Raw genomic sequence first — 27,987 nt, forward strand, 5'->3', positions numbered from 1 at the left:
CCAGCCTATGCCCTAGAGCAGGGGTAATCTATTTTTTGTCAAGGACCAAATTTCTTGGTCAAAGGTATAGTCAAGGCCTCCAGAGAAAATAATAATAAACCCAACAATAATAAGTAAATAAGATTTCAGAGTCTATTCAAAAGTGTTTGGTGGTCCCCAGTCTGCCTATTAACTATCCCTGCCCACAAGTACTATAAGGCTTAATGTTGCAAATGCAAAGTAGACTTAAGCTCCTCCCTTCGTCTCCCGCTCACAAACACTTCCGGTGATGGCTGTGGGAGACTATTAGGCTATGTCTACATCACTGCGGTAAGTCAACCTACACTAAGCAACTCCAGCTCTGTGAATAATGTTGCTGGAGTTGACGTACCTTAGGTCGAGTTATTGCGGGGTCGTTGGGGCAGAGAACGGGTTGACTAGAGAGCGACCTGCTGTTGCTATGGTGGATCTTCACTAGACCTGCTAAATCGACTGCTGGTGGATGATCACTTTAGATAAGCTATTACCAGCAGGACAGTGGGGTGGGAGGAGGTATTGTTTCATATTCTCTGTGTGTATATAAAGTCTGCTGCAGTTTCCACGGTATGCATCCGATGAAGTGAGCTGTAGCTCACGCTCAAATAAATTGGTTAGTCTCTAAGGTGCCACAAGTACTCCTTTTCTTTTTGCGAATACAGACTAACACGGCTGTTACTCTGAAATCAATCCCAGCTGTAGTGTAGACATAGCCTTAGAGACTTGGTGAAAGACAGGATAAAGTTCATCTTCTTTACTTCTCCTGCAGACTACATGCAGAGACTTCACGCAGTAGCAAGGGAGTCCATCAGCCACCTGATTGATTGGCCCTTCTAGATCTTCTTTAGCCAGGCCTCTATGGTTCCCTTTTGTCTTCTAATCTTAAGAGTAGGGCTGGTGCCATGGGACTCCGGTTGGCACTTGACCCGTTCTTCCTCCCCCTCTATGGCACAGACTTGTCCGCTGAGAGGAAGCTCTCTGGCCCCTCCTCAAGGCCTCTGCTCAGCTGAAAAGCCTCTTTGCCGCCCTAGCTCCTCTTCCACCAGCTCCCTATGGTTCCGCCATATAGCACGGAGCCCCAGAGCGGGTTAGGGCAGGGGTTCTCAAACTGGGGGTCGGGACCCCTCAGGGGCTCACGAGGTTATTACATGGGGGGGGTTGCGAGCTGTCAACCTCCACCCCAAATCCCACTTTGCCTCCAGCATGTATAATGGTGTTAAATATATAAAGAAGTGGTTTTAACTTATGGGGGGGTCTACACTCAGAGGCTGGCTATGTGAAAGGGGTCACCCGTACAAAAGTTTAAAAGCTACTGGATTAGGGAGTCGCTCAACTCCCCGTCTGCCAGGTCTCTAGGGTCTCGGTGGGCGTCCCGAACCGGTGATGGGCCGCTCCAGGTTGTTTCCCGCTACGCTCTCTAGTTTCCTGTACTACGCCGGCGGACGACCCATCCCCATCCGGGTCCTTGTGGCGGGCGCGTGCGCACTGCTGGCTCAGTTGGTGGCGCCGTAGTAGCTGCGGGACAAGATGGCGGCTGAGGGGCTGGAGGCGGCGGGGAGCTCAAGCTGTGGCGGAGCCGGGACCGAGAGGGCCCTCGGCGGGGGAAGCGAGAGGGGGGAGAGCGGCCTGGACATTGGCGGTGAGAGCGGGAAAGGGGGGCTGCTCGGGGTCCGGCTGGGAGAAGTCCCCGGCCAAGCTGCTCCCCGAGGGTGGGGGAGTTCCTTTACGGGGTGACCCTTGCTTGTGGGAGGAAGGACCCGGCTGGGGGGATCCCCTTGGCGTGCAGGGAGTCCTGGAAGAGAGTTGGCCCCCGGGGTCTCTCTCAGGAGGGGGGGAGGAGTTCTTGGTATGGGGTTGGTGGAAGGAGGGAGACTTTCGGGAAGAGCGAGTGTGTCCCCTTGGGGACAGGGGGAAGAGGAAGGCCAGGAGCCTGGCTGGGGGGTGGTTCCCACTGGGCGGTGGAGGGGTCTCTCTGGGGCTAGGGGAGCAAAGTGCTCCGAGAGGTGAGGGCCTCCTGGGGATTGGGGGAGGAGGGATTCTTCAGGGGGATTCCCCGGGGAAGGTACTTCTGGGATAGGACCTGGTGGGAGAGAACTGCTGGAGCTGAGGAAGACCCCTCTGCAATGGGACCTATGGTGCTGTTGGTGGAGGGGGGGAATGCTGTAGCATGGTTGAGAGGGGAAAGGGTGGGGTGCTTCCTGGGCTGAGGAGGTGCACCTCAAAAGGGATCACTGTATTGGGATGATCCCTGATGTATGGCCTTCTCTGGGGAGGTGGAGGGTTTGGTATCTCTTGCTGGTCCAACTCTGCCAGCTGGATTAGTCTGAACCGTTAACTTCTTATGGGATAAATCTGTTGGCAGGCTGGTTACACAGCAGGGAAACTGGAGTTGGTTCCTTTCTGGGTTGCATATAGATAGCGGACCTGTGTGTGGTTCTTTTGGAGGCCATAGGACTGATGAGTTCACCTTCTTCATTGTCTGATACTATGAAATGGCAATGCTTAATGGTTAGAGACTCCTGGGTTCTATTCCTGGTTTTGGGGAGGATCTAGGGGAGAGAGCAGGGGAAGCCAGAATCCCTGAATTCTATTCTCGGCTCTGAGATGGGGAGTGATTCCTAGCAGTGAGTGTAGGAAATTGGGAGCCTGGTCTCTTGAGTTCTACTCCTCTCCCTAACTTCATTTATGGTGTAGATGTAGAGCATATTGCTTCACTTTTGTGTTTTTTTCCCCATCGTCTCTCAGTGCAGTGGATTTTGCCCTGTGGGGCACCGTTTGAAGTATTCACACAAAAAATGCAATTTTTGACTGATGACCCAGACAGAGACATGCTCCAGATTTAAGGCAGTGGGGCCTAGGTTTTCATGCAGATACTTTGCTTGTGAGTAGTTTTTCTTCCTGCCATGGTCTGCTTGGAATTCATTCCTTAGTTTATAAAGTACAGGAGTACTTTTGGCACCTTAGAGACTAACAAATTTATTAGAGCATAAGCTTTCGTGGGCTACAGCACACTTCATCAGATGCATAGAATGGAACATATAGTAAGAAGGTATATACACACACACAGATAAGTTGCCATACAAACTGAGAGAGGCTAATTAGTTAGGATGAGCTGTTATCAGCAGGAGAAAAGAACTTTTATAGTGATAATCAAGATGTCTAAATAGACAAAAAGAAAATGCATCCGATGAAGTGAGCTGTAGCTCACGAAAGCTTGTGCTTAAATAAATTTGTTAGTGTCTAAGGTGCTACAAGTACTCCTTTTCTTTTTGCGAATACAGACTAACACGGCTGCTCCTGTGAAACCTGCCATTTAGACAGTTGACAAGAAGGTGTGAGGATACTTAACATGGGGAAATAGATTCAATATGTGTAATGACCCAGCCACTCCGAGTCTCTGTTCAAACCCAAGTTAATGCCGTCTAGTTTGCATATTAATTCAAGGTCAGCAGTTTCTCATTGGAGTCTGTTTTTGAAGCTTTTCTGTTGCAAAATTGCCACCCTTAAACCTTTTACTGAGTGGCCAGAGAGGTTGAAGTGTTCTCCTACTGGTTTTTGAATGTTATGATTCCTGATGTCAGATTTGTGTCCATTTATTCTTTTGCATAGAGACTGTCTGGTTTGGCCAATGTACATGGCAGAGGGGCATTGCTGGCACATGATGGCATATATCACATTGGTAGATGTGCAGGTGAACGAGCCCCTGATGGCGTGGCTAATGTGATTAGGTCCTGTGATGGTGTCACTTGAATAAATATGTGGACAGAGTTGGCATCGGGCTTTGTTGCAAGGATAGTTTTCTGGGTTAGTGTGTTTGTTGTGTGGTGAAATCATGATTTCAACAATTTCCATCCCACCATCAACCTCAGCCTAGACCAGTCCACAAAAGCGGTCCATTTCCTGGACATTACTGTGCTAATAGGCGATGGTCACATAAACACCACCCTATACAAGAAACCTACTGACCGCTATACTTACCTACATGCCTCCAGCTTCCATCCAGGACACACCTTACGATCCATTGTCTACAGCCAAGCTCTAAGATACAGCTGCATTTGTTCCAATTCCTCAGACAGAGACAAACACCTACAAGATCTCTATCAAGCATTCTTAGAACTACAATACCCACCTGCTGAAGTGAAAAAACAGATTGACAGAGCCAGAAGAGTACCCAGAAGTCACCTACTACAGGACAGGCCCAACAAAGAAAATAACAGAACGCCACTAGCTGTCACCTTCTGCCCCCAACTAAAACCTCTCCAACGCATCATCACAGATTTACAACCTATCCTGAAAAATGATCCCTCACTCTCACAGATCTCGGGAGACAGACCAGTCCTCGCTTACAGGCAGTCCCCCAACCTGAAGCAAATACTCTCCAGCAACCACACACCACACAACAAACACACTAACCCAGAAAACTATCCTTGCAACAAAGCCCGATGCCAACTCTGTCCACATATTTATTCAAGTGACACCATCACAGGACCTAATCACATTAGCCACGCCATCAGGGGCTCGTTCACCTGCACATCTACCAATGTGATATATGCCATCATGTGCCAGCAATGCCCCTCTGCCATGTACATTGGCCAAACCAGACAGTCTCTATGCAAAAGAATAAATGGACACAAATCTGACATCAGGAATCATAACATTCAAAAACCAGTAGGAGAACACTTCAACCTCTCTGGCCACTCAGTAAAAGGTTTAAGGGTGGCAATTTTGCAACAGAAAAGCTTCAAAAACAGACTCCAATGAGAAACTGCTGACCTTGAATTAATATGCAAACTAGACGGCATTAACTTGGGTTTGAACAGAGACTCGGAGTGGCTGGGTCATTACACATATTGAATCTATTTCCCCATGTTAAGTATCCTCACACCTTCTTGTCAGCTGTCTAAATGGGCCATCTTGATTATCACTACAAAAGTTTTTTTTTCTCCTGCTGATAATAGCTCATCTTAACTAATTAGCCTCTCACAGTTTGTATGGCAATTTCCAACTTATCTGTATGTGTTTATATATCTTCTTACTATATGTTCCATTCTATGCATCCGATGAAGTGTGCTGTAGCCCACGAAAGCTTATGCTCTAATAAATTTGTTAGTCTCTAAGGTGCCACAAGTACTCCTGTTCTTTTTGCAGATACGGACTAACAAGGCTGCTACTCTGAAACCTAGTTTATAAAGTGTGTTCTAAGTGGGAGAGACTCATTAGCTAGCTTTGCTGACAGAGATGGATTTCAACAAAGATATTTGGTGGGATGCTTGTATGAAGACGACTCACTTTCTAAAATGCTGTCATATATTGGGTACTTATTGGAGTGGGGGCATTTGACATCTTTGGTGCTTTATCACAGAGCAAAACCTTGCCTCTTAAAAATGTAACCCATTTAGGTTCTACCTTACCTACAGGTGTGGGGATCGGCTCAAAACTTTAAAATTAGTGACTATTCAGAGGGCTGTGACACCCAAGTTTGAGTTTAGTCGATTTCCCAGAGACGCCAGGGACTGCATGAACCAGGGAGACTGAACACCTTTGGAGCTAGCTTCTGTGTAAGGGCTGAAGTATGTTGATAGGGTGAGGCAGCTTGCCCTGCTACAGCCCCTGGTGACACCTGATCTGTGGAGAATTGGAGAACCTAGGCTATGTCTTTGCTACAGACTTCTGGCACAGCTCTGTTGGTCAGGGGTTGTGAAGAGGTGCAATCCCCAAATGGCCTAGTTGCACCCGGCAGAACTCCTATACTGGCAGAACGGTACTTTTACTTGTATACGGTAGTGTTTTTTGTTTGGGGGTTTGAAATAAGCTAGACCATAACAGTGCAGCTTTGCTGGCCTAAGCTGCATCCACGCTAGGAGCCCTTTGTTGGCATAGTATACTGGGATAGCTGTACTGGGGAAATGTTCCTAGGGCCTTAGTCTCCGGGGTTGTCAAGCTACCACCTTTCACTGGAACTAATTTTGCAACAAAATGTAGGAAAAGCTAATTGGAAAAATTAGGCTCCTAGGAGTTGCCAAACTGTTTCAGAGCAGTGTCTAGTCCAGTATTATGTCTTTGATACTTGTCAGTACTAGCTGTTTCAGAGGAAGATGCAAGAAATTGTATAGAAGGCAATTGAGAAATACAACAAAGCAATTTGGTTTGCATCTTCACCGTGCTACTCATAACCTTCCTCATCCATGCTCCCCTTCTGTATAACACTTTAGGTATACATTCCTTGGGTAGGAATGTTGGACTGGTAGAACTCAAGAAACCTGGGTTCAGTTCCTTGTGCAATCACAAACTCGTGTGTGATCTAGGGCAAGTCACTTAATAGAACCTGTTCTTCAGTAAAATGGGGATAATTAGTTCCTTACCTCACATGGTTGTTTTGAAAGATAAAAAGCCCCCATTAAGATTATGAGATGCTTAGATACTATTGTGATGAGGACCATATAAGTACATAGAACTCTTGTGTCCCCACCTCATAATCTTACCCACCCATCCTTAGTCTAATGCTCTGGGGAATAGCTTTTTCTTTCTTAACCACATTACTTGCTCCCGTTTCAGTACAAATAAGAGAATGAAGTAGTTTCCAACACCAAAGAAACATTACATTCCTTCCCAGTTTACTCAAGAGCTGTAGTTTGTATATTAATTTTCTTTCCCAAATATTGCCTGGTAGTAAGGTGTGTGTTAATTACAGAATGACTTTCCAGTAATCCGTGTTGTGAAGTTAATGATGATATGCCAGATCACTTTGGAGTCTGCTTTCTCCTCTCCCTCTTAGCAAATGTAGGATTGCTTTCTGCAATATATTCTCAAGGGCTTTGACCATCCAGTTTTTGGTGGCTCAAGCAATGAGGCTTTTACCACTGATTCTTTTACAATCTGAATTTCTCCTCATTAGAAGATGATTCTAGATATTCAGGTATATAGCCTGAAGTTTTTGCTCTGTTCAGTTCTGTCCTGATGCTCCTATTTAGATCACTTTGGGCCCTCTGGTCCTTCTCATGTAAGACAATTGCTGGCTGCCTCAGAAAGAGAAAGAAACTTACCCTATGGGCAGGTTATTACATAATTATCCACTGCAGGGGTTTCTTGCATTTTCCCATCAATCATCCTGTAGTGTTTGGAGACAGGATATCAATCTAGGTCTGGTGTGGTTCTGACTTCGGTGTTTACACCTCTCAGAAGAACTATCCAATGTCATGGACATGGTATAGGTATATGAAGTGAAACAAGATTGCGGAGGCTTGTCTTGTCTTTTATTTTATCTGCTCCAAGATAAAAGCAGAATTAAAGGGGCACACACCTTGACACATGCTGGGTAATGAATGTATGTCAGGGAATGTTGACACAACTGATACAATATTTCACTGGTGCATATGCTTAAAAGATGGTAATCTTTGCAGCAAGATAGAGAAACCCAAGATAGATCCCTCACCTCCTCACTGATCTTGATGCTGTAGGTCCCAACCAAGACTTGCTCCCAAAACCGCCAAGTGACAGTACCAGTAAGCAGGAAGACACCAAAGCAGCGCAAGGGTGCAATGGAGTTAACGCCGAAGCCAACGTGTCAGGGCTCAAGGACCCGTGTGCAAATGAAGAGAACTGTCAATATCCTGCCTCCGAGGAAGAACGTGCAGCAGTGGCTACCCCTGTGGCAGCGGAAGAAGTCTCCCTCTCATACCCTCTGGAGTTTGAGAAGTACTGGAAGGCAGCTCAGGAGAATCCTCATGACTTCACGGCATGGACCGAACTGCTGCAATATGTGGAACAAGAGGTAGGGAGTGAACTTTCTTGGTGCATGGGGCTGTTAATTTGTCTACTGCATTTGCTTTTTAACAGTGGCGCAGGTGCCACAAGCTTGTGAAGTTTATAGTTCTACAAAAAAGTAGCAACTCCTTTAATTTAGAAAAAAAGGAATGTGTTGTCTAATAGTTAGAGCAGGGTCCTGTGCAGAGAGGACTTCTGGGATCTGTTTCCAGGTTTGGGAGAAGAGTGGGGTCCAATGGTTAAAGCAGTGTGGAGGGTGGGAGTAAGGACTTCTGTATTCTATTCCCAGCTTTCAGAGGGGAGTGGGATTGAATGGTTAGCGCAGCAGATGGCTAAGGGACAGGACTGCTAGGTTCTGTTTCCAACTCTGCCACTAACTTGTTTTGTGACAGTTCACCTATCTGTGTCTGTTTTCCCATTTGTAAGATGAGTCACTTATGTGCAGCACTTTTGCTTCACCCTAATTACAAGCCATTTTAAGGTCTGACTAATTTAGCCCTGCCACAAACAGATGCAACTTCATTGAAGTCTCTGGTATTGCACCTGGTTTGTCAAGGGTTAGATTTGTTCTAGCCCCTTTGATTAATTTTAATAGGATAATTCTTAAATAGGTATTGCAAGTTTCAGTACTAATTAGTGAGAGATTTAATGCAAGGACCTTGCAGATCTTCAGATGAAAGATCAAATTGCCACCTGAAAGAGCATTATACAAGGGATAATTTGGAAGAGCCTAAGGCTCACTGCAAATTGGAGTTTCCCTTTGAAAGTGGTGTGGTAACATAGTATTTAGACACCCACAGCTTATTGTATTGTAAACCCAAATTAGGGTTTGTCAAGTGCTAAGTTAGAGCAACATGTTCTTGTTCGAAAACTTTCAGTCAAAACTGTTTTTCAATGGAAATTGGAGGTTTGATTAAATGAAACTTTTTGAGAAGTGTCTGCTGTCTATGGAATTTTTTTTTTTGCTTTCTCTCCCCCCCCAAAAAAAACCACGTGCTGCCGCGCCACTCCTCCCCCCCCTCCCCCCCGGCAAATCACCAACCTTGCTTGAAAACCAGAAACCTTTCAGCAGAAAACCCAAGTGTTTAATTTCTGAAGTGCACCTGTAGTGTCTCATGGAAGTTGTGGTTCGGAGCTGGACAATATCTTCTGTGATTCACTGCATTAATGCAGCTGCCATGATGCACAGTGTCCCATCACAAAGAGGGGGAGACTCCAGTGCATCATGGGAGTTGTAGTGTGACTAAGGGAGCCCATTCTATGGGGGAGAATGGGAGCATGGGACACCTGAACTACAACTCCAGTGAGGCACCACAGTTACATTTCAGAATTGAAACACTTAAATTTTCAGCCAAAAACATGATATTTTGTGGGGGGGGTGGAGGGACCCTTGTTTTCCTACCAGCTCTATTTGTAAGGCTGCTTTGGGGCTGGCAGGGTTTGGTTTCCAGCTCTCCCAGTTCCAGGGCTCTTCACACATGCTCATTCCCCTCCTGCTGCCCTCCCTCTATACAGAATCACATCTTTGCAGCACGAAAAGCCTTCGACGCCTTTTTTGCTCGCTACCCTTACTGCTACGGCTACTGGAAGAAGTATGCAGACATGGAGAGGCGCTTCGACTTCAGCAAGGAGACAGAGGAGGTAGGGAGGAGAATTATTGGGATTTCTTTGTGCTGTGCTACAGCAGCCCTTCCAAGGTTGATTACCCCAGTGACTAAGTCCTTGTTGAATGGACCAAATGCGATAGGGCCAGGAGTTCTTCACAAAGCCTGTGCAAAAGTCCCTCTTGGTGTCTGTCACAGGTGACTTGGTAATTATATAGCAGGAATGCATTGTTTCAGCCGATAAGCAATTATCTTTGAGAGCTCATGGAGGATGGGTGAAGTCCCGGAGGACTGATGAAGGGCAAACATAGCACCTGTCTTTAAAAAGGGAGAAATTATAGACCAATCAGCCTAACTTTGATTTGGAATTATAGACCAATGTGGAATTACAGACTGTGGAATTATAGACCAATCAGCCTAACTTTGATACCCAAAAAGATATTGGAACAAATTAAACAGTCGGTTTATAAGCACCTAGAGGATAATAGGATGTTAAGTAACAGCCAACATGGATTCCTCAAGAACAAATTATGCCAAAACAAACTAATTTCTTTCTTTGACAAGGTAATTGGCCTAGTGGATAGGAGAGAAATCAGCAGATGTGATCTGCTGAATATGTCTGAACTTTAGTAAGACTTTCAACATATTCCTACATGACAGTTTCATAGGCAAACTAGGGGAAAATGCTCTACTATATGGTGGGTGCATAATTGGCTGAAAGACTGTGTTTAGTTTCTGTTCTCAAAGAGTAGTTACGAATGGTTATGATTTGGATGATGCAGTGGAGAGTATGCTTATAACAATTAGAGAATGACACCAAGCTGGGAAGGGTTGCAAGCACTTTGGACTGGATTAGATTCAAAATGCCCTTGATACATTGAAGAAGTGGTCTAAAATCAATAGGATGAAATTCAAGAAGGGCAACTGTAAAGTACCACTCTTAGTAAGGAAAAATCAAACACACAACTATAAAATGTGGAATAACTGGCGAGGCAGAAAAGAATCTGGGGGTTAAAGTGGATCACAAATCAAATACGAGTCAGTAGTGTGATGCTGTTGCAAAAATGGCAAATGTTGTTCTGGGATGTGTTAACAGGAATGATGTATATAAAATGCAGGAGGTAATTGCTCTGCTGTACTCAACAGTTGTGTGGCCTCAGCTGGAGTACTGTGACTGATTTTTGGCACCACACTTTAAAAAAAGATATGGCCAAAATGGAGAGAGTCCAGAGGAGAGCAACAAAAACAAGAGGTTTAGAAAGACATGACTGAAAATAAAAAGTTAAAAATATTGAGCATGTTTAGTCTAGAGAAGAGAAGACTGAGGGGAGACATAACAATCTTCAAATATGTACAAGATTGTAATAAAGAGGAGAGCAAGCCATAGTTTTCTATGTCTACTGAAGATAGGACAAGAAGTAATTCCCTTAGTTTGCAACAAGGGAGAGCTAGATATTAAAGAAAACGTACTAACTCTAAAGATAGTTAAGCTCTGGAACAGATGATTTAGGGAGGTTGTAGAATCCCCGTTCTTGGAGGTTTTTTGGAGCAGATCAGACCAACACCTGTCAGGGATGGTCGGTAGGGGTGGACTAGATGACCTCCTGAGTCCCTTCCAGTCCTATTTTTTTTATTATTGCCTCCTTTGGTGCTGTGCTGGTTTCCCAGGAGCTGGTGGCCAATAAGGTGCTCTTCCCTGGGACTGGTCTTGCACAGTTCCTGAATTAACTGCACCTCTGACCCCCCTCATCTCCTCAAAGGCACCACACTTAGGTGTCAGGCCTCCAGCAGTCCCCTTTCTCAGGATGAAATACCACAATTCTCTCTCTCCAGACCAGGTCCTTAGGTGCAGACCCCTGCAATTTACTGGATTGCCTCAGTTGGTCTGTCTTCAGTTACATGCAGTTCTCAATGTCAGAATTATCCAGTCCCCAGCCAGTTTTCGTAAAGCAAAGTACCAGTTATTCACAACAAAAGCTTATATGCATGTCTTGTTTACCAGGTGGTCACCTTTCTTTCATGTGGATACCATGGCAGGTCTAAAAATACTTGGGGTCTTCTCATGCAGTCTGGTTGTATCGGTAAACGTCTCATGCCTGTCAGTTATTGAATGGTTTATGACCATATCTCAGGTCGGGGTTGTTATTTTGTGCTGCTTCAAGTCCTTTGTCTGCTAAGGCCTCTGAGTCAGGTCAGAGCAGTCTGTGTGCTTTTTTCCCCAAGAGGTTGAATCTTCAAAAGACTTTAGCTGCATTGTTTCAGTATTAGGAATTTGCATTAGTTACCCCACTTCCTTTAGTTATTGGAGGAAGCATTCTGTACCTTACCCTTTTAGCTAGGAATATAATTGCTAATGATCACATACAGATACATACAGTACTATGAAATCAGTCTAATAGTCTTTGAATATACCACAGCATCTTTCACATAGGTCAGATGGGTGGGAGCATTATGAAGCTTCTTTTTGTTTGTCATTGTCAGAACCTTTTGCTCTGCAGGTGTTCGAACGAGGGCTGCAGTCTATCCCCCTCAGCATGGACCTCTGGATTCATTACATCTCTTACCTACAGGCCACCTTAGATATGAACCTTCCTGAGTCCATACAGAAGATCCACAGGTACATAACCAGAACATTGAAAACACAGGACAACACTGTGTAAGGCATTAGGGGAGACTGTAATATTGGCTGGGTCAGTGAGCTACGAGAAGATCCAGGGATCTTGCTTTCTTTGGGGTGGCTGTTTGTACTGCAGTGGTGCCTAGAGGTCAAGCAAGATCGGTGCCCCATAATGTGGTGCACTGTACAGACATATAGGGAGAGCGAGTCTTTGCCCCAAAAATGCATACAGTCTAAATAGACAAGACAATGGGGTGGAGAGGAAACAGAGGGGAAGCAACCTGCCCATGGGATGAGAATAAAACTCAGATCTCCTGAATGCCAGTCCAGTGCCCCACCCGTTAGATCATGTTGCCTTTCTTGTTAATGGATGTTCTTTCTCTCTTACAGTGTGTTTGAATCAGCCGTGGCTGCCGCAGGAATGGACTTCCGCTCAGACAAACTGTGGGAGATGTATGTGGAGTGGGAGAAGGAGCAAGGTGACCTGAAGGCCATCACAACCATTTATGACCGAGTGCTCTCCACACCAACCCAGCTGTACAGCCACCACTGGGAAAAGTAAGTCTCCTTCAGGATGAAACAAGTCTCTGAGTCTCGGCAACAACCACCACAGTTTGGCAGTGATTGGTTCACTATTGGTGGTCTTTGCAGAGAGGCTAAGTGTTGACTAGGGGTAGGCCATCTAAACTGACCTTCCCTCTTTTCCCTAGAGGGGGTGTGTTTGCAGGATAGCATAAGAGAAACTCACATTGCTGGTACTCTGTTTGAACATAGAAATTAGGCTTAATAAAGGAGTGACCGGTTGAAATTCTCTGCTCTGTGTTATACAGGAGGTCAGGCTAGATGATCTAATGATCCCTTCTGGTCTTAAACTTTGTGAATTATCAGACTGGATCACCCCCAAGGTCTAGTTCAATATCCTGTCTGCAACAGTGGTCCATCCCAGGTGCTTCAAAAGAAGGCATAAAAAGACCCAGATTAGCAGACATGGAATAATCGGGTCCCCACATTTAGACTGCTGCTGATGTCTAATAGTTAGAGATTGGTTTAACCCCTGAAGCATGAGGTTTAATGTTCCTTCCATAATATTTGTCATTAGTTATTACAACTCTGGATTTTCTTGATGTCCATATAAGTATCCATTCTCTCTTTTAATCTGGTGGAGTTATTGGCCTATTCTGTAGATGGAGAACTACCCTTTCTATGGCTCAGTGTGGAACTTACTACTGAGGTTAAATTCACACAAAAAATTCACAAAAATTTATCTTTTGCAACATGTAAATCATCCCAGATTTTGTGGGACAACCCCCTGCACGTCCTTCTCCCAAATTGCTCAGTTCCTAGCTGTAGAAGTCGATTGTCGTCATTTTCTGTAAGGCAGATTTTCCCATTCCTGCAACATCTGAGTGCCTCACAATCTTTTAATGGCCTCGCAATTTGCGTCCCTCTCCCCCAAGTGAGGTAGGGTGGAACTGTTATCCCATCCTACAGATGGGGAGCTGAGAGACTAAGTGACTTGCCTAGGTTCACACAGGAACTCTGAGGGAGCAGACAATAGAACCCAGGTCTCAGGCTAGTGCCCTGACTGCTGGATAATCCTTCCTCTACCCACTTGCTGCCAATTTGAGTAGTTGAGCTGTGGAATTCTGTGACAGGACATTGGAGGCAGAGAGCTTAGTAAATCTGGGGAAAGGATTAAACATGCTTAGTGATTCTTCATCTTCAAGGCATGAGCTGATTGCTAACTGGTTCAGAGAGGGAGGTGGGGAGTATATGTTTTCACATATATCTATACATGCAGTGTAGTATCAAACTGTTATGCATTAAGGAGTTGTACATTTTCCTCTGGAGCACCCTGCACTGTTTACTCTGAGCAAGAGACCACACTGTCCATCTGATCTGATACAGCAGATGCTGGGCTGCTCTGATACAACTGGAGGTGAAGATGAGAGATGCAAGATGGCTCAGTGGTTAGGGTGCTAGCCTGGGACTGGGAGACCTGGCTGAGTTCCCAGCTCTGCCAGCAAGAGTACATGTACCCAAGCTAGCTAGATCAGAGCTAGCTCATTGAGTAAGAGTAGATAAGCTCTGGCAGCAAGGGTTAGTCCCACCCACCTGGGATCCTGGGGGCATACTCAGGTGGCCACCACCCATGCTTCTGTGGCTTCACTGTTATTGTTACTTGAGCTGGCTTTGATCTACCTGGATCACCTCCTGATTGCAGTGTAGACCTCTCCTTAGTCTCTCTCTGCCCGAGTTCCCTATCTGTAACATAGGGCTAATAGCACTGTCTTACTTCACAGGAGTGTTGCAAAGATAAATCCATTAAAAATTGTGAGGTGTTCTGATACTGTGGTAATGACCTAAGAAAAACGACATAAAAATTGGTGCAGATGCCTCCAAATTAGCTTGCTGTATAAAATACGATGGCTGAGTGGGACACCACTTCAGGCAGACAGGTGACCTGATTGGGTACAGCAGTTCCTCTGTTTTAGACTCTCCTAAGCAGTTTGAATGACCAGGTTTAAAGGGCCTCCTCACTCTGACTTGAGTGGGCTTTGGTATCCATCATCAGCTGTTGTTCCTTCCTTCCATGCCTCAGGTTCAAGGAACACGTGATGAGCAACTCCCCCAAAGACATCCTGTCTGCAGAGGAGCTGCTCTGGTTGCAATCCAAGATCACCACGGAGACAGTACAGAAAAGTGTGGAGACAGAGGTGGAGGAGGTGCCACCTGGGGAAGACCTGCCTCCGGGGGTGGAAGTAAAGCCAGAAACAGGAGCTGATGCCCAGGTACCACGCTTCTCAGCCTCCTACCCAAATGATGCAGACTTTGACAGTTATTCTGAGCTGACATCTGCTGTCAGGGTGGGTATTGTTGTTGTTTGTTGTTTGTGTTATGGTAGCACAGAGAGGCCCTAACCAATGTTGGGGGTGGGGCCTATGCTGCAGGGTGCTGGACAAACACTTAGTGAAAGAGTCCCTGCCCCCCCAAGAAGTTAGAATCTAAATAGACAAAGGGTAGGGGGTGAAATGGAGACAAAGATAGGAGAAGGGACTCTTCCAGGGTGTCACAGTGGTAAATGACAGCCAGGAATAGTAGTCCAGTCTCTCCTGATTCCCAGTCCGGTGCAGTATTCACTCTTGAATAGACCTGGAGAGATTGCTGTAGAATTGACTATTCTTCCCCCATCAAGAGCCTGCTCTATGTTGCATTGCATCTTATAGACTGCCCCGTGCAATCTGAAATTTCCTCAGTTTTTGTATGCGAAGTCCTGCACAGTACTCAAGGTTTTCACTTTAGAGCGTTTTCCCATCCTGGAGAACTGCAGGAATTGGTGGTAGTGACCTCAGCGTGGATCACTTATTGCTGTGAGCCTTTGCCTTCATAACCCAGCATGGTGGAAGGGATTAAGATGTGAAACATAGATCATTGTTACTAAAGATGCCCTGGCAGTTCTTGTCAAAGACAGCATGTGATCCTCCCTCTCCTGGACATATTCCAACATATTCCAGCTATGTGCTGGCTCCCTGAAATTCCCCCCCTTTCAATTTCATTTGAATTAAGGAGTCTACTTCACTGACTTTCTTAAATTGTTAGGCAGCATGGCTGTGTTCCACCTCGGGGCAGCCATGTTCAGTGATCCTTTCACACATGACTTCTTAAGATCTAAATGAGATGGAAGATGCTATAGAAACATAAGGTTATCACCATCTCTTTGCACTGGTTCGTCTTCCAGGGAGACCTGGACCAGGACAAGATCCGGGAGCTCGTTATCTCCATCCGGCAGCAAGTGTACACCCAGAATGAGGCAGAAGTCAGCAAGCGCTGGAACTTTGAGGAAGGGGTAGGTAACCATGGACTCCACTGTAGGCAAGGCTCCACGGCATGGGCTACGTGCTTAGCAGCATCCACTGTCTGAGCAGATACCCCAGTCCCTATGTGCAGAAGCCTCAGATTCTGTTTGGTGAAGAGGAAATAATGTGCATGTTTTGGTAGAAATTCACAGAAGCTCTTGTGGGTTCTCTGTTTCGCACAGGCCATCTCTTATGGAGAGATAGAAAGCCAGAGGTGATGGCTCAGTGCTCTAAGTATTAGGTTAGACATACCTAGACTTCCCCCGGTGGAATCACTCCTTCATCCTTCTAGAAGCAGCAACGCTGAACATGGAGCTGTAGTCGGGGGCTTCTAGTCATGGAGCCTTAACCTGAGCGCCTCTCTTTACATGGACATAAGATTTCACAGCGCTCTTTGTAAGGGAGATATCTGGCCAAAATTTTCTTCCCTTGCTGCTGTGTACTGGGGGTTTCTCATCTCACGCCCCCAAAGGTGGCTGCATTTGCTGCCTGGGTAGCATTTAGCAAACTATAGGGAGATAGATGAGGGATGTACCATTATGGTGCCCCTCCATTAGCTCCTCTCTGGGTTGAATGCTGCTCTGAATGTCTGCTCTACAGTGTAGTATCTTTATTGTAACATCGAAGGATCCTAGTGAGGGCTCCATTGTACAAGGCACTGTAAAACTAAATGCAATACCTGCCCCTAAGAACTCACTCTCTAGATTAGCTGTCCCCCACTCTGTGACTGAGCCTGCTTCCTCTGCAGCCCCCCTCCTGTCTATCTTGCAAATCTCTCTTTATTCCTCCCCATTCCAAACATTTTGCAGATCAAGAGGCCATACTTTCATGTCAAGCCACTGGAAAGAGCACAGCTGAAGAACTGGCGCGACTACCTGGACTACGAGATTACCAATGGCTCCCACGAGCGCACCATTGTGCTCTTTGAGCGCTGCGTCATTGCCTGTGCCCTCTACGAGGAGTTCTGGATCAAGGTGAGCCCCTTCCCACTTCCCCCTGGGGGTTGCTCCGCATATCTGAATCCTGCTGACTTCATGCTGAAGATGGGCGGCGCTACTCCCCTCCTCCCCACACACTCCTCCATCTCTGCTCCTAAGGCAGTTAAGAGGATGCTGTAAAAAATATCCTCAATGGCTGTGTGGTGTCTTAGCCATGGAAGATGGATCTGTTAGTTTACCGTATTTCGTCATTCACAGAAGACAGGCAGGAGATAAGCCAAAGCCTCGTTGCAGTCCCAAATGTTCAACAATGCCATGACTAGGAGGGTGGATTGGCTTTGGATGGAGGTAGCAGGCCTTGGGAGGATTTGTGTCCCTATTCTGCAGCTGATAAGAGCAAATTTTAACTTGAATACCCCTGCTGCTTTTTTAAAAAATGGCTGTGGGTAAAGGGGGGAGCATCTGTTAAATCCCCAGGGCACACTGGCCTACAGGGCTTAGCAAGCCCACCCCTTGGGACAGCAGCTCAGAGCTGGAACAGAATGGTTGGATGCAGTCTTTTGTTTCACTGGTTTAAAGTAGATTGGCTTCACCCTCTAGCACTTAAGCAGGGGTTTAGTAATTCTGCTCCCCTTTAGCATTGGGCAGAGTCCCCTAGCTCTTGGACTAAGCCAGCAGCATCTTGCAGGGGTGGGGGTATTAACTGCCCCCTGGGAATCAGAGAGTTAATTCTGCACCAGGGCATGAGATCCCTCTCCCCACCCTGGCTGCTGCCCACATTACTTGTGCAGTCAGCACGAGTTCAAGTGGTGCTCTCTTATGGATTTCCAAACGTTTCATTTATTTTTTTTATTCTGCATGTATATTGTGGAGCAAAATTCTAACACCCTTCTTTTAAATTCCGTTGCTGCTTTTTATCTGCCCGTGTTTCCTACCTGCCTAAGAGGGTGCAGGAAATTCTGAAGAGAGGTGTGTTAAGCCCCTTAACGTGAGTGCACCATAACCTTCTCAATACAAGCTGATGTAGCAGACTTTCATACATTCTATGCCACAGGAAGTGGGCAACCTTAACGCATCCATGTCCTCTTTGTATCCCCCCGACCCCTTCTAATCTAGTACACGAAATACCTTGAGAACCACACTGTGGCTGGGGCCAGGAGTGTCTTCCAACGAGCTTGTGGCTACCACCTCCCCAGGAAGCCCAACATCCACCTCCTGTGGGCTGCATTTGAAGAGAAGCAAGGTCAGAGGAAACTTACCCTATCTGCACCTCTCTGCTGATCTGCTGGCCTGAGAAGCCCTTGGTTAGCTGGAAGTTGACTTTACTAAGCAGTTCAATAGTGGGGGAGGTGACAGAGTTTTTCATTGACATTTCACGTAGCCACCCAACCCTTTTTGTGTGTGTTCACAACCAGCCTGCTCAGTAACTCTTTGAAAGATTGAGGCCAAATCTTAAGGGGCAGACATGACTGGTTCAGTTCTGGATTCTAAAGTTAGCTCTTCGTGTGCTAGTCTCCGCCAGAATGCTTAGCGGACAATAGAATCTGGGAATGCTGGGCTAAGATTTTCAAAATCAGCTAGTGAGTTTTGAGTGCCCAGCGTGACACCTGATGTTTTCTTAGAGGTTGAGTGCTTAGCAATTTGAAAATCTAGGCTCCTTTAAGATGTTTCAAGTTGAGCAAAATCACTAGTCATTTCTGTAAATCTTGGCTCTGGCTCGCTTTTCTGTAAACTCACATGTAAGTTGGGTGCTTGTCTTCAAAGCTCCAGCAGAGAAGAGCCACAAAAATGATTCAAGAGTTGGAAAAAATTATTTACAGAGACTTAAGGAGCTCAGTCTCTTTAGCTTATCAAAAAGATCAAGAAGTGACTTAATTATGGGTGGGGGGGGAGAAATACTGGATACTTAAAGGGCTCTTTAGCCTACTGTACTTCTGTACAGTATTTCTTTGCCACCATGTACAGGTGAGGTTCCTCTTCCCGGCCAATTGGGGATTCAGGGACCTGGCTGAAACTGTCAAACTCGTTGGAGTTTGGAAACTACTGGAGAAAGGCAGAACAAGAACCAATGGCTGGAAGTTAAAGCCAGACGAATTCCAATTAGAAATAAGGCATGTTTTTGACAGGATGATTAACAATCAGAACACACTCCCTAGGGAAGTGGTGGATTCTCCATCTCTTGAGGTCTTTAAATGAAGGCTGGATGTCTTCCTGGGAGATACTTCAGTCAATTATAAGCGGGTGCGCTCCACACAGGGGGAACTGGTTGGTTCTCCAGTCTATATTATACAGAAGGTCAGACTAGATGATCTAATAGTCTCTTCTGGCCTTAATCTGTGAACTGCTGCCTAGTAAGGGACATACAGAAACCTAGGAGCTTCTTGGCCGGAAACCCTTTGCTTTAGCTGTGTCCATGTGTTTAAAATGTGTTCTTGTCCGATTTATTTTGATTTCAATTGCAAATATTGGCCTGTACCATGTTTAAATTGCAAAGCCAAGACCATGATGTGTATCCGTGATGGTGCGCTATCCCCTTCAGTCTTTACAGGCTTAAAGCGGAGGTTAGATGATTTGGAAAATGCCGCTAAACCCTTTAAGCCCCCTAGTGTGGTAAGTTTTTTGCCTTTGAAACGAGTGAGACTCTCGTACAACATAGATTTAAAGCAAAATAAATATAGCCTCTAAATTCACAGAGCACCACATGTGCTTGCCATGCTGCCTGCCTTCACTGCCACTGTCACCTCTTTCTCTCTCCCCTCCCGCATCTGTGCAGGAGACCTGGAGGAGGCACGTCGCATCTTGAAGTCTTATGAGGAGTCCATCCCAGGGCTGGCTATGGTTCGGCTGCGGAGAGTGAGCCTGGAGCGGCGACACGGCAACCTGGAGGCAGCTGAGGCTCTGCTGCAGGAAGCCATACGGGACAATGAGGGGATGCCCCTGGCTTCATTCTATGCCATCAAGCTGGCCCGACAGGTGCTGAAAGTGCAGAAGAATCTAATAAAGGCTCGGAAGGTTCTCATGGAAGCGCTAGAGAAAGACCCGGTGAGATTTTGGGAAGGGGAGGGTGATGCTCCCAAGAAGACAATGCATTAGGGTTTCTTGGTGAGATAGTGTCTCTGTCCAGGAGGGAACAGATGCTGTGGAAGACTGTTCTGCATAATTGCATATTTTTATTAGTATATTGATTGCATCTAGGCTCCAGCTAAGATTGAGGGGGTGCTAGGCACTACACGCAGATCTTGACCAAGATTGTGGGCCATCCTTCTGTGATGCTGGGCACTGCACAGGCACTTAGTGAGAGAGAATCCCTCCCCAAAGAGCTCACAGGCTAAGTAGTCAAGCTTAGTGAGGAGTATCACATTGTCTAGAGTGACTCATGACTCTGAGTGCCAACCTCAAGGCAGACACCCCAAATTGGTGGTGTTTTCTGTAATTAAATTTCACCAACCCAGTAACAAATGTGAACTCCTAGATCATTATAACGGTCTTACCATGGAGTCAGACGGTCCCCTTAGACTCTACAGTCTATCTTGCCACTCAGACAAACTGGACTTAGTGCTAATTGGTCACTTACCCCAAAAATCACACCACATTTAGGTTGCTTCCAGTCCCAAGAGACCACTCAACCCCAGATCAGTTGGTACCCTAGATCTTACACCACAGACAACGCCTATAGCCAGTCCTTTAATAAACTGTTTAAAGGGTTATTAACTAGGCAAAAGAAATAAGTTATTTACAGGTTAAAGCAAACAAACTTACACACAGATGTTACCAGGTAAATCCTAAGAGTGACAGACTTTCAGTCATGTGTCAATTCAAAGTGTCTTTCAGGGCGGACCCAGGAGGCAGACCCTGGGGATCTCTGGCTTCAGTTTAGAGTCTCTGCCCCTGTCAGAGTTCAACAGCCAAAAAGATGGAAAATTTTCCCATGACTGTTTTCTTTACTTCGTTCAGCTTCCAAATCCCCAGGACAAGCTTTCATAGAGTCTAAACACTAAATACATTCTTATAAGACTAATGAGTAAAATGAACATACAGGTGAACTGGTCTGGTTTCCAGCTATGAGTTTGTTGGTTCTTAGCTTATGCCTACAGCCTGGGCAGCAGTAGGCACCTGTGGCCTGCCAGTGTCACAAGAGGAACTGAGGCACTGAGAAAGGAAAGGATGTGCCTGTGATGGCAGAGCAGGGAATAGAACCCAGGTATCCTTATTCCCAGTGCTCCAGTCACTAAACCACACTTCTGCCTGACTCTTGGAGTGGCCCATTCAAACAACTTTAATATGAGAGCAGTCAGGTTGAGGGTTTATGGGGGTGTGGGGTGTGATAAGCAAGGATCAAAGGGCAACAACCAACTATTAGCCATTTTGGCTTCTGTTAGTGACAGGGTCCTGGCTGAATTCCAGGTTGGACCAGTCCATTCTGCCTTATTGAATCTACTTTCCTCCTCCCCACACACACACACTCACACTTGCAACTCAGTGTGGGATTCTTTTGCTTCTTGTACTAAATCGTGGTGTGGTATTTTTGTGCGGCTCAACAGCTATTGCACTGCAGTCCAGAGGCAGCTACATTTTAGTAGGGCAGGAGGGAGTCCCATACGTAGATGATGAAGCACTTCAGGATGAAAGGAGCTGGGGAATTTTTGAGTGCAGAAGAGATCACCCCATAATTCTTGGAGCTGAGGGACATTCATCCTTGGTCCTAAGAATGAAGACCGAAGCAGGGAGATTTCAATAAGACTTCCCCGGTGCCTTCTGAACATGCCTTTTCCACCTGGGCCAATCACCACATTTCTCATCTCTCCCTCTCCCCTATGTCACACAGGAAAATGCAAAGCTCTACACCAACCTCCTGGAGATAGAGTTCAGCGCCGATGTCAGGCAGAATGAAGGCAACACCATGAACTGCTTTGAGAGAGCGCTGAGCAGTGGCCTCCCTGAGGAGACCAAGATTGTCTTCTCACAGCGCAGAGTGGAGTTCCTTGAGGACTTTGGGTCCAGCATACACAGGTAAGAGAACACCCTGTCTGCATGGGGCTGGTTCTGTTCCCTCACCTCTTGGGTACAAAAAGTCAGATAATACAGTAACTCCTTGCTTAATGTTGTAGTTATGTTCTTGAAAAATGCAACTTTAAGTGAAACAATGTTAAGTGAATCCAATTGCCCCATAAGAATTAATGTAAATGGGGGAGGGGGGTCGTTTAGGTTCCAGAGAAATGTTTTTCGCCAGACAAAACATATACAGTATAAGTTTTAAACAATTTAATACTGTATTCAGCAATGGTGATTGTGAAGCTTGGTTGAGGTGGTGAAGTCAGAGGGAGAAAGAAGGTGGATCATCCAGCTGCTCCTCTTGCTGTTCTTTCCAACGTACCGGGGGGTGTTCAACCACCATCTCTGCCCCAGGCCCTGCTCCACCCCTGAGCGCACCATGTCCTTGCTCCTTCCCCTTCCTCCCCCCAGCCTCCTGAACGCCGCAAAACAGCTGATTGCTGCAGGCGGGAGACGCAGGGAGGGAGGGGGAGTTGCTGATCTGTGGGGCCGCCAGAGGGGGGCTGCCGGCCCACCCTGGTTCCAAGCCCCCACGGCCAAACAAGCAGACTTTACACAACTTTAAATGAGTATGTTCTCTAATAGATCAGTGATGTAACAACATTAACTGGGGTGACGTTAAGTGAGGAGTTACTGTACCTAACTCTTCTACAATGCTTTTAATCAGTAGTGCCCAAAGCTGGCTGGTATCGTTATCCCCGTTTTACATATGGGGGAACAGAAGCATTGATTGTGGAAGTGACTTGCCCAAGTTCACCCAAAAGGCCAGTGGTAGAGCTGGTAATAGAACCAAGATTCCCTGCCTCCCCGCCCAGAGTACCGTCCACTAGGCCTCACTGCCTCCCATCCCAGTGCCCGCAGAGGGGGGTATTCCTGGGGCTCTTCTTCTCTGGTGAAAGGTACCTGATGGATGGCTCTAAAGAATTAAGCCCTTTATTCTTGCGCCCAGAATCCTCTAGCCTGGAACTGACTTTGGGTTAATTGCATCCACAAACGTCAGATCGGTCACAGGGTGACTAACGCCAGCCCCTTGCCCTTGAATTACCACTAGGGACAGTAGTTGAGACTTGATGGCCTAATCTTCCATCTTTCAAATCTACCAATAAGGGAGCCAATCATTCGTTCATAGGTTATAAAGCCAGAAGGAACCACAAATCTGACCAACTGCTCAACAGGCCAGTGGTGGTGGAATGAGTTCAGCAGGAGTAAAATACCCATCTTGTTGGGGGTAAAGACTTGGCTCAAGTGGTTGGAGTTTAGCATGCCACTTCTATTCCCACCTCTGCTAGGGAGCACCAAGGGCCAAAGGAAGCTTGGGGCAAAACAAAGCACTTTCAAAGTTAGAGGCGGAAAGCTTTCTATTCTCACCAGTGCAAACTTCGGTAAAATCACTGAAACACACACAGGAAGTTCTCCTGTTCTTGACCATCTTTCCCCTTTTGTCTTCCCAGCTTGCTGACAGCGTATGATGAACACCAGAAGTTCCTCAAACACCAGATGACCAGGAAAAGAGCCCCTGAGAATGGGTAAGGCACAGATGCTACCAGATTTTAAACAGCCTCTCATACATTGGGAAGTGTCATGAATAGAGAGGAGGGTCAGAATATTATATAAGAAGAACTACATCGGGATGGCCAAACTTACTGACCCTCCGAGCTAAATATGACAATCTTCAGACGTTTGAGAGCCAGAGAATGCCTCCCGGGGCTTGGGGCTTCAGCCCCGCTCTTGTTGAAGTGCCAAGCCCCACTAGGTGCACCCCACGGCGCTGAAACCCCAAGAACCCCTCCCCGCTGGTCAGAAGCCAGAGACGATGCTTGGGGGTTGGGATATGGGATCATACCTACCCCCGCGCGCATCCTTTCCCTCCCAAGGAGCGCTGCTGCTTATGCTGCTGCAGAGCTAAAGCAGCAGCCCCTCCCCGCAGCTCCCATCTGTTTGCTACTGCCTCTCCATGTGGAGCTAACACCTCGGAGCTGCGGGAAGGGGTTTCTGAGGGTAAGGGGGGGGCCATGCCTGGGGTGTGTGACTCAAGCTGTTGCGGAGGGCGGGGGAGGAAGAACTTTTAAATTGTGACCCCAACTCTCTGCAGGCACCTTTGGCAGAAGCCCTTAGCCCCACCACCCTGCTGCAGGGCAGAAGCCCAGAGCTCTCCCCTCAGCTTGGTAGGTAGAGAATAGGGGGGAAATTGGTGGGCTCAGTGAGCCACACTTTAACTGTAAAAGAGCCGCATGTGGCTCGCAAGCTACAGTTTGGCCATCCCTGAACTAGAAGATCTTGAGGACTGGAGTAATAGAAATGGGATGAAATGTAATAGTACAAAGTACAAGGTTGTGCACTTAGAAACTAATAATTTCTGCTATAAGATGGGTGCTCATCAATTGGAAATGAGGAGGAAAAGATGCCAGTGTATTAGTCAGAATACAGAATTACTGAGAGCAACCAATGTGATGCAGCCATGTGAAGGGCAAATGCAATCCTATCAAGTGAGAGATTTCTAGTAGAGATAGGGAAGTAATAATGCCATTGGACAAGGCATTTGTAAGACTTCATCTGGAAAACTGTGTACAAGCCTGATCATCTGTGTTCAAGAAAGATGAAGCCAAAGTGGAATGTGTGCAGAGAAGGGCTCCTAGGATGACGGGAATGGAGAACCAGTCTTATGAGCGAAGGCTGAAAGAACTGGGCTTGTCTAACGTGGCAAAATGAAGGCTGAGATAAGATCTGATGGCTCTCTATAAATAGACTGGAAGATAAACCTCAGGGAGGGAGAAGAGCTGTCGAGGCTAAAGGCTGGAAATTAGAAGGGTACTAACAATCAGAGGATTGATATTGTGGAACAGTCTGCCAGTAGAGGCAGTGGGTGGGGGCAGAGTAGTTTGAAGATGGCCCTTCATAAGTTTATAAACAGGATTGTAACTTGAGGTTGCCTGTGATAGCATGGATTGGATTTGACACAGGAGGTTCCTCCCACTCCTGATTGCTTTATGGTGCACCAGAGCTGTCAGTATCTAATCTTGAATGCCACCTTGCTCAGTTAAGACTTCTGCTTGCCAACTGTTGTTCACAGACTAAGCAGCATTTTTGATGATAGACATCCTTAATGAATTAATGCTCACCTCAGACAAGGAGGTGCTGTGTACCATACTGGGTTTCCTCTCTCTGATTCCAGACCCCTCTAGGTCCTGTGCTATGAACTGAGTTATTGATTGCATTTTAAATTTTTTCCCAGCTGCACTGATGAACCAGAAGACAAAAAGCTGAGAGCTGAGGACTCTCCTGGGATGGTCAACCCTGCGGTCACTACTGCAGGCATCGCACCACTGATGGGTGGAGATATGAGTACCAATCCAGCAGCCGCTTATAACTACAGCACCTGGTATCAGGTCAGCATTGTGGCACTAATATGGTGTTCTGAGCCCTGTATTTTAATACCTCTGGCAGGATTGAAATAAATGTGTGTGACATGTTCCCATGTCCATTCCCTGTTATAGCAGAACAGCAGCTCTGCTATAGTTCAGGTTGCGAGTTGCTTAATGGTTAAGATGATTGCTGCATGGTAACTCAGATTATCTTAAAACTTGCTGTGTTTTCTGGGGATGTGGGGATAGGGTTAGTGGGTCAGTGCTGGATGTTGAACAGCGGAGAAGTAGGCTGTGTTACAGAGGTGCTGAGGGATTATTTAAAAAAACAAAACAAAAAGAGGAAATTAAACGCCTAAAAATGTCAAGGTTGCCTTAGTGGTGTCTTGGGCCCTTCCAGAATTTGGAGAGTGGCTAAGTGTAAACCACAGAACACCAGGAAATGAAGAGTTAGGGTACATCCCTTGTCCTTCCCCACAAAGCAACCTTAAATCTGCCCTCTTTGAGCAATGCTCTACCATGCCAATAACACCCATACTAGCACTGTCCCTTCACAGATGCTACAGAGCACATGAGCACTGTAGAACCCAGTCTAATGCCACCTTTTTGCTAAGGCAATCCTTGCATTTAGGTCAGGTGTGGTGAACAAGAGGTACTTACACTCAAACACGACCTACTCCACACAAACCATTCAGCCTTGCTAAATTTTACCTCCCCTTCACCCTTGCCGTGAGGATTCTTTCTGAGACATTGCCTTCATTTACCCCTCACAAAGCCTTAAAGACCACAGACTACACCAGAATCCCTTTGACAAGAAGACACCCTGATGTACCTCTGTTGACACAACGTGCAGAACTCAGCTCTGAAAAGGGGCATACTTAATCCCTCAAGGTACATGTGCACCTCTCATATCAGAGTAACAGGTCTGCAAAGATGCTCCAACCAATCTCTCCACCATTCATTCAGCTACATCTAACACTGAACGCAGGTGGTGTGCATACAAATAAATGCTGGAATTTGGATTTCTGGAAAACACAATGGCACTTTCTCTTAGAACTTTCTTGTATCTACTTATTGTAGATTCATAGCTTTTAAGACAAGCAATGAAAATTGGATTTTCTAGTCTGACCACTTGTATAACACAAGCCACAGAATTTCAGCCAGTTACTTCTATATTGAGCCCAATAACTTGTGGTTGACTAAAGAATCCAGTCTGGATTTGAAGACCTGAAGATATGGAAAATCCACTATTTCTCTTTGTAATTTTATTCTTCACCGCATCCATTCCCAGGAGCTATTGCCAGCTGAGGAGTAGTGGGCAGAGTTACGTTCGCATTGCATATGTGCCTTAGTTCTGTAGTTTCTGGTTTTAAACGGTTTTTGGTTAGTGTCTCTGCACATTCTGGAAGAGCACAAGGCAGGGCTGGGCAACCTGAACTGTGTGTTAACAAAGTTCTGGGGTCTTTAATAAAGAAGAGAGTGTGGTCTGGTGATCGGATCAAAGGGCTGGGGTTCAGGATTCCTGGGTTCTATTCCTAGCTTGGAAAGTTTTCTGGTGGTTAGCAGGAGGGCTAACTCTCAGCCCCTCTGTGTTCTAGTCCCAGTTCTGGAAGGGGAATGAGCTTTTGTGGCTAGAACAGGAAGTCAGGACTCTCATGTTTTATTCCCACCTCTACCATTGACTCACTGACCTCCTGTTCTCATCCCAGTTTTATTTGCCTATGGGATTCGCTCCACAATTACACATTCTTAGCCTTCATAAGATGTAAACTTCCCTGCTCCAGCCCCAATAACTGATTGGTGTTAGTAAGGAAGCTCCCCTAAGGGTAGATGATCCCATGATAGTTTCTGACAGCAGGGCAGCTACTGCAGGATATGGGACTAGATGAATGGTTGGTCTGATCCAGTATGGCAGACTCTTCACTTTCCTATCCTCATCCAGTGTTACTGTGAGCTGTTTAGAGTGGTTATATTGAACTCCAGAGATGGATGAAGTGCTTCCTTTATGTATAGTGTTTGGATCCTTTGGGTTAAGGGTGCTGTAGAAATGTAATTCTTTATGATGGCCTCACTGTCAAAGGAATTTCCTTGGTGCTGGGGGAGAAGTTAGTCTCATGCTTCACCCCACTCTGATAATAACTAATACCTCTTCTGTTTCAAATGTAGAACTACGGCGTCTACGGGTATCAAAATCCATGGAACTACAGCCAATATTACTCTCAGAGCTGAAAGTGACACCGTGTGAGATGCGTGACCAGTTCTAAAGATCAAGGAGCAGCCACTTTACACTTGCTTCCAAGAAAACAAGAAGTGAAAGGAAAGTGGCTGTTGACTGTTTGTAAGAGAGGGAAACTGAACTGCCTTGTTAAAAAGCCCCATTTCTCCTCTCATTGCAGTGAGCTGCCCTAACTCCTTCCTTAGCCCACATTATGAACCGGGTTAGATCATGTCTGGCCTTCACCTCCAATGGCAGCCAGGGTGGGCACTGCCTCTTTGCACTGAACTGATCTCTTTTAGATGGAAATGTCTAAGAATCCCTTCCTGTATACAGTGAACTCAAACTGGCCTCACTGCAACACAATGGGGATCCAAAAGCTGAACTCATTTGGCAGCAGCAACAAAGGAATGATCCCTTATTGGAGCTCATAGAGCAGAACTTTTTTTTTTTATTAACTTTATTGCAACAGTCACCCAGGGAAGGGTCATTTTGTAAACTTTTCCTGTACATTTCATGTGGTATAAATAAACGTGCAATTAATCAGACATTGTTCTTCAGCG

The 27,987-nt window shown here is 46.1% G+C and overlaps 1 protein-coding gene across 2 annotated transcripts; it reads left to right on the plus strand.

Annotated features, from left to right (window-relative positions):
- The first annotated feature begins 1,522 nt into the window (after nucleotides 1-1,522).
- On the plus strand, nucleotides 1,523-27,972 carry LOC311523492 (pre-mRNA-processing factor 39-like). Of its 2 annotated transcripts, none has more exons than XM_084633503.1 (14): nucleotides 1,523-1,654; nucleotides 7,473-7,786; nucleotides 9,295-9,420; nucleotides 11,882-12,000; nucleotides 12,391-12,558; nucleotides 14,603-14,867; nucleotides 15,740-15,847; nucleotides 16,667-16,831; nucleotides 17,912-18,038; nucleotides 19,569-19,837; nucleotides 21,621-21,805; nucleotides 23,299-23,373; nucleotides 25,080-25,233; nucleotides 27,376-27,972. In XM_084633503.1, exons 1-14 carry the CDS (start codon nucleotides 1,543-1,545, stop codon nucleotides 27,436-27,438), a joined length of 2,250 nt encoding a protein of 749 aa, XP_084489629.1. In that variant the 5' UTR covers nucleotides 1,523-1,542; the 3' UTR covers nucleotides 27,439-27,972. The 2 variants fall into 2 exon arrangements, with proteins under 2 accessions (XP_084489629.1, XP_084489630.1); XM_084633504.1 differs by having other exon boundaries at nucleotides 14,603-14,792.
- The last annotated feature ends 15 nt before the right edge of the window (nucleotides 27,973-27,987 follow it).

This window comes from Lepidochelys olivacea (genome assembly GCF_965140295.1).
Source record: "Lepidochelys olivacea isolate rLepOli2 genome assembly, chromosome: 7".
Lineage (NCBI taxonomy): Eukaryota > Metazoa > Chordata > Testudines > Cheloniidae > Lepidochelys > Lepidochelys olivacea.